General features: G+C 34.5%; 1 protein-coding gene across 1 annotated transcript in view; it reads right to left on the bottom strand.

Moving 5' to 3' along the window:
- The window catches only part of ERICH6 (glutamate rich 6), a 38,886-nt gene that overhangs the window by 11,324 nt on the left and 20,865 nt on the right, over positions 1–6,697 (bottom strand). Inside the window, exon 10 of the mRNA XM_023508277.1 lies at positions 6,160–6,308. Coding sequence (XP_023364045.1) covers positions 6,160–6,308 — 149 coding nt within the window. The remainder of the gene's footprint in view (positions 1–6,159; positions 6,309–6,697) is intronic.

Here is a 6,697-nt window from a genome sequence, read left to right as displayed (position 1 = left end):
AAAGACGTACAGGGAGATGTTATTATGTCTCTAAATTCAGCTATCTTATACGCAAAGCTCAACAGGGAAATGAGTTTTAACCCTACAATATTTCATCATAAACCGAAGAGTCAATTTGATTCTATTTATTACTAATCTTGAATTGCACTAAAAAAAGATAGGCGATCCTAGGGCTAAATAATGAAATGATCTAAACGTTCTTATAAATGTTGCCACTTATTTTGAAAGCTAATCCATCTTTTCACTTCTAAAAATAACAAAATATGGAATACATTCAGATATCATTAAAACATGCTGTTTCATCAATTAGTAATTATAAAACAAACACCCATGTAATCACCATCCAGATCAAGAAATTAAACAACGATGACATTCTAGAAGCATCTGTCCCACTGTGTCCATCCCAATGTCAACATCCCAATGTCTTGGACAGAAATGGTAGTCTGATTTCATAGCAATTTCTCTGCTTTTCTGTGCACTTTTATAATTTATAAATATTATAGTTTAATTTTCCTACTTTTAGATTTTATATAAGTGAAATCATATGTACTTTTTATGTTTTGTTTCTTTCTGTCAACATTGTTTTTAAGATTCACACACTTCCTACTGTGTAGCTATAGTGCAAGAATTTTCATGTATGTATAATACTCCATTGTATGAGTTTATCACTATTCATGTATTCATTCAATTGTTAATGGAAATTTGGGTTGCTCCCTCTTTTGACTATAACAGAAAATGATACTATGAACATTCTTATACATGTATGGTGGTACCAAGTTCCTCTTGAATATTATACAGAGAGGTAGAATTCCTGGATCCCCAGATATTCCCATCTTCCACCTTACTAGATAATGCCAAAATAATTTCCAGGTTGTGCCAATTCTCACTCCTGTTAGAGGCAAATGATAGTTAATGTTGCTCTGTATCCTTTCTAAAGCTCAGTTCTGTCAGATTTTATTTATATATATATATATATATATATCTATATATATATATATAGAGAGAGAGAGAGAGAGAGAGAGAGACAGAGCCTGAAGCTGTCGCCCTGGGTAGAGTGCTGTGGCATCACAGCTCACAGCAACCTCCAACTCCTGGGCTCAAGTGACTCTCCTGCCTCCACCTCCCACGTAGCTGGGACCACAGGTGCCCACCACAATGACCGGCTATTTTTTGGTTGCAGCCATCATTGTTGTTTGGCAGGCCCAGGCTGGATTCGAACCTGCCACCTTAGGTGTATGTGGCTGGCACCCCAGCCACTTGAGCCACAGGTGCCAAGCTCAGATTTTATATTTTTTAAAAATATGCCTGGGATACTGATCTCTCTGGTTGTAGTTTCCTCATGAGGTTGAGCACCTTTCCGTGTGTTTGTTGACCATTTAATTTTTCCCCTTTGAGGAGCATCTGTTCAAATTGTTTTGGCCCATTTTTCTATTAGGCTAACATTTTTTTCATGTTAATAAACTTCACAAATTTCAATTTATGAAATCCCTTATGAAGCCTGTAGTCCCAGCACTGTGGGAGGCCGAGGCAGGTGGATTGCTTGATCATGAGTTCGAGACCAGCCTGAGCAAGAGCGAGACCCTAATCTCCACTAAAAATGAAAAACTGAGGCAAGAAGATCACTTGAGTCTCAGAGTTTGAGGTTGCTGTGAGCTATCACACCATAGCACTCTACCGGGGGTGAGAAAGTGAGTGAGACTCTGTCTGAAAAAAAAAAAAATCCCTCATGAATACTGCTTTTGCCACTTCTTAAGTGACTCTTTCCCTAACCCGAGGCCATAAAGCCATTTACCAATATTAAAAAGTCTTTGTCGTTTTGCATTTCACATTTAGGTCTTTAATCCACCTGAAATGGATTTTTACATTTGGTGTGAGGTAATGATTCCACTTTTATTTTTAAAAAAACATGGATCTTCAAGTGTCCTAGCATTGTGTATTTAAAAAATTATCCTTTCTCTATTATTGTGCAATGCCTCTGCTGCCACAAATCAGACGCTCGCTCACGTGCGTATAAGCCTGATTCTAGGCGGTTTATTCTCAGTATGGATTGCTGTGTTTATCCTGCACCAGCCCTACACTGTCCCCATTGTCATATTTAACAAGCAAACTTGATAGATCTTAATACCTGGTAGAGCACATTCTCTCTTCTTTCTCTAGCCCCTCCCTTCTTGAAGAGTGGTTTGGCTATTCTAGATTCTTTAAACTGCCACATAAATTTTAGAATCAACTTGTCAAGACATCCCTATCCCCAAGACACATAAAGTAACGATCCTGTGAGAATTTGATTGAGATGGTATTAAATGGATAGCTCACTCCAGAAACAATGTCATCTTTAAAGTATTTACTCTTCCAAAACTTGGATCAACTTTCTTCGATTATTCAAAGGTGCTGTAGTATCACCGCCTCCTTTTTTTGTCTTCTTGTCCTCTCAGTGTTGAAAGAGGTGGGCTCAAGTATCATCTCTCAATGATGATGGATTTATTTCTCCTTTTACTTATGTGAAATTTTGCTTTATATATTTTTGAGGTTGTGTTAATAGGGGAAAATATTTTATAATGTTATATCTTGCTGTTAGACTGAAGTTTTATCATTAAAAAGTATCCTTTTATCTCTAATAATGCTTTTAACTGATATAGGTAAAAGATATAAAAATCTTTATATTTTAAATACTAACTTTATACATATATAAATATCTATATATATTTATATATCAACTAATCCTTTTTTTGAGACAGAGCCTGAAGCTATCGCCCTGGGTAGAGTGCTGTGGCATCACAGCTCACAGCAACCTCCAACTCCTGGGCTCAAGGGATTCTCCTGCCTCTGCCTCCCAAGTACCTGGGACTACAGGCACCTGCTACAATGCCTGGCTATTTCTTTTTTTTTTTGGTTGCAGCCGTCATTGTAGTTTGGCAGGCCCGGCCTGGATTCCAACCCGCCAGCTCAGGTGTATGTGGCTGGTGCCTTAGGTGCTTGAGCCACAGGTAGCGAGCCTCAACTAATCTTTTAGTTAATATTTTCATGACATATCACTTTAACATTTTTATCTTTATATTTCAATTTATTATATTTAATCTTTGTGTCTTATTTAGATGTGTCTCTTGTAAACAGTACATAGTAGAAATATTTTCTTTTTATTAATCAAAAAATCTAATCCGATAGTCTCTGTCTATGAACTGAAGTATTCATCTATTTACATTTAACTACTGACATTCCTTGTTATGTATTTTTTCCCGCATCCTTTCTTGTCATTTGGAGGTATTTAAAACAAATCATTCTATTTTTTCTTCTGCCTCTCCTAGCCCGTAAGTTATACCATCTGTTTCTACTATTTTTCTGGCTGTCCTAGAAATTTTAACAAGCAAACTTAATTTATCCAAGGCTGATGTTAATGTATTTATCTGCCCTTCTCCTGAACCAAGTACTTTAGAACATTGTAATTGCATTTAGCCTGCTTCCCAATTTATGTCCTGTTGTCGTCATGTATTTTTATTCTATTCCATCTTTTGAAACTACACAAACCATTATCATTACTGTTTTATCAGCCAACTTTAAGGTTTATTCATGTATACTATTTATCATTTTCTTTGTTCTTCAGTTTTCTCAAATCTCAGACTAACTACCCAAGAATACTCCTAAGAATTTCCCTTTAATGAAGGGCGGCTAGCCACAAACTCTATTTTCTTCAGAAAATGTATTTTTTTCCACACTTTCTTGCAAGATTTTTTTAACTGGGTTAGTTCTAAATTGGCGATTACTTTCTTTCAACACACTGAAGACAATCCACTGCCTTTGATCTTACACTGTTGCTATTGGGAGGTAATCTGCTAGTCTAAAAATTCTCCTTTAAATGTAAACGGAACTTGTATTTATCTGTTGCTTTTAAGTTTCTGTTGTTGCTGTTTGTCTTTGGTTTTCTATAGTTTCATTATGATGTACCCAGGATTTTTTTTTTCTCCATACTGCTTGGGGTTCACTGGAATTCTTAAATCTGCAGATTGGGTCTTTTTTATTAGTTCTGAAAAATGATCATCAAATTACCATCACCTCTGCCTGATCATCCCTTTTTTTCTGGGATTTTTGGACAAACTGTATTTTAGGCTTTTCATTTTATTTCTGTATTATACAGAATATCTGCTGTATTTCTTACCTTTTCAAATTTTGTCCTAATAGTGAATTTTGATTTTATTTTATTTTTTACCTTTTTTCTGGGCATTAGTTTTCTCTTTAGTTGGGTCTAACCTGCTTTTTAACTCTCATCTTTTGCTTTTTTAATTTTAGTTGTATTTTCATCTCTATATGTTAATTTTTTTCTTTTAGTAATGGAATCTGCTATCACTTTGCAGTTTTTTGTTACTGCCATATATCTTCAAGCTGTTCTTTTATTTTCATAAACACAGTTAGATTATTTCATTTTCCAAAGTCTTTACAGGGCTTTTTTTTTTGAGACAGAGTCTTACTATGTTGCCCTCGGTAGAGTGCTGTGGCGTCACAGCTCACAGCAACCTCAAAGTCTTGTGCTTAAGTGATTCTCTTGCCTCAGCATCCCAAGTAGTTTGGACTACAGGCACCCACCACAACACATGGCTACTTTTTGTTGCAGTTGTCATTGTTGTTTAGCTGGACTGGGTTGGGTTCAAATTCACCAGCCTCAGTGTATGTGGCTGACACCATAACCACTAGGCTACAGGCGCCGAGCCTACAGGGTTCTTTGTATTAGGTATTATTCCTATGGGTTTTCAGTTGTGGTATCAAGTTTTCTTGTGTTTTTGGTTATTTTTTACTAGGTGCTGGTAATTGAACTTGAGAAGCAGTTTGCAGGAATAATTTGAAAGTTGAGTAAGTGACCTTCCTCCAGAGAGGATTTGGATTTGCTTCTGTTTGGAATCTGAATTTAACTATGCCCCATAAATTTTATCACCTCCAAAAATTACCTGTGTGCCCTTTTTGTTCTCATACATTTCTAAGTGTACATGCATGGACATGTACAGGGAATATCCATATTTTAATTTTTTTTGAGGCAGACTCTAATATTATGTTGCCCTTGGTAGAGCGCTTTGACGTCACAGCTCACAGCAACCTCAAACTCTTGGGCTTAAGCGATTCTTTTGCCTCAGCCTCCCAAGTAGCTAGAACTACAGGCTCCCGCCACAATGCCCGGTTATTTTTGTTGTTGTTGTTGTTGCGGTTGTCATTGTTGATTTTAGCTGGCCCGGGATGGTTTCTTTATTTTTTCTTATTTTATTTTTAAAAATTAATTAATTTTTATTAAATTATAACATTGTACATTGAAGTACCCCATAAATTTTGTATCACCCAAAAGAAACAAACTAGGTCTTAGTAATTTAACTTTTGGGAATCTATTTTGAGGAACTGTACTTCAAAGAAATGTACTTATACACAAAGATATTCAAAAACTATCTACGCTATCAAGTATACCCCAAAATTGTTAATAACCTGTATGTTCAAGAATAGAGGAATGGTTAAATAAACTGTGGCATATGAAAAATGACATAGCTATTAAAATAATGTCAACTATATAAGATCATGGACAATTCTTTTTATAATTAGGTTAAAAAGAGATAAAAATTACATATATGACACAATTATAAATATATTAACCAAAACGTATGTGAAGAAAAACGTCCAGAACAGTGCTATCTAATAGAACTTTTGATCACAATAAAAATGTTCTGGATGTTCACTGCAGTTTGGCAGCCACTAGTCACATGCAGTTCTCTAGGACTTAAGGAAGGGCTATGTGACTGCGGAATTACATTTTTAATTGTATTTGATTTTGATGTATTTAAATTTAAATAGTCATATATAATATTACCACCATATTGGGTAGTGCAAGTCTAGAAAAATACTGAAATACTAGTGTTTGGGAGAAGTAGTTGGGACTTTTGATAAGCTTCTCCCTTTTAATTTTCTAAGGGTTTCAAATATTCTTTAATATGCAACTATTACATTTTAAAGTAAAAAGCCTTTAACTAAACATTTAACAAAACATTGTTACAAAGTCTAGTAGCAGTTAAAAGGCCATTTTTTGGGACAAATTGTTAAATGTGTCATGTAACCAAACTTCATGAGAATTGTTATAATTTTAGATCAAATTGATTTTTTAAAAATAGCAAGTTAAAAAAATGAGTTCATTACCTTTCCACCTGCTCTCCTAGAATCACAACAGATGATGGACATGTTACTGTTATTTAGCTGAAAATCAGCTAGGATGTCATTAGATGGCTGTTTTTCTGGTATCTCCGTGGCAAGTTGATAAGTAATCGTTTTAAAGTGCTTTGAATCCACTGGAAAGAGTCACATGAAAATAAATACATGTTTTAAATTTTCTAAAACTTCCCTTCTAAAATCAAACTTCAACCCCCATTATAAATGCATTGATTCATCAGGCTTTTTTTTTAAATTTTTTAATTCAAATTTTTATTTGTTTATATTTGGGTACTTGTTTTTTGTCTTGTAAAGGAATTTCAGTATTTTTAACATACTATGATACAAGAAATGTTTTATGTAACAAATAATTACAAAACACAAGAATAGATACAAGGTACAAGAAATTTTAGGTATCAATAACACATTTACAATATTTACAAATCATAGAAGGCCAAGAGCTCTTCATTACTGTCAAAATCATAAGTGTGGTCTTTTTCTATATATATATATATATATATATTTTTTT

The sequence above is a fragment of the Otolemur garnettii genome, unplaced genomic scaffold, assembly GCF_000181295.1.
Source record: "Otolemur garnettii isolate 467f Iridium unplaced genomic scaffold, OtoGar3 scaffold00236, whole genome shotgun sequence".
NCBI lineage: Eukaryota > Metazoa > Chordata > Mammalia > Primates > Galagidae > Otolemur > Otolemur garnettii.
The sequence above is the reverse complement of the archived record's forward strand: the minus strand, read 5'-3'. Positions and strand labels throughout refer to the sequence as shown.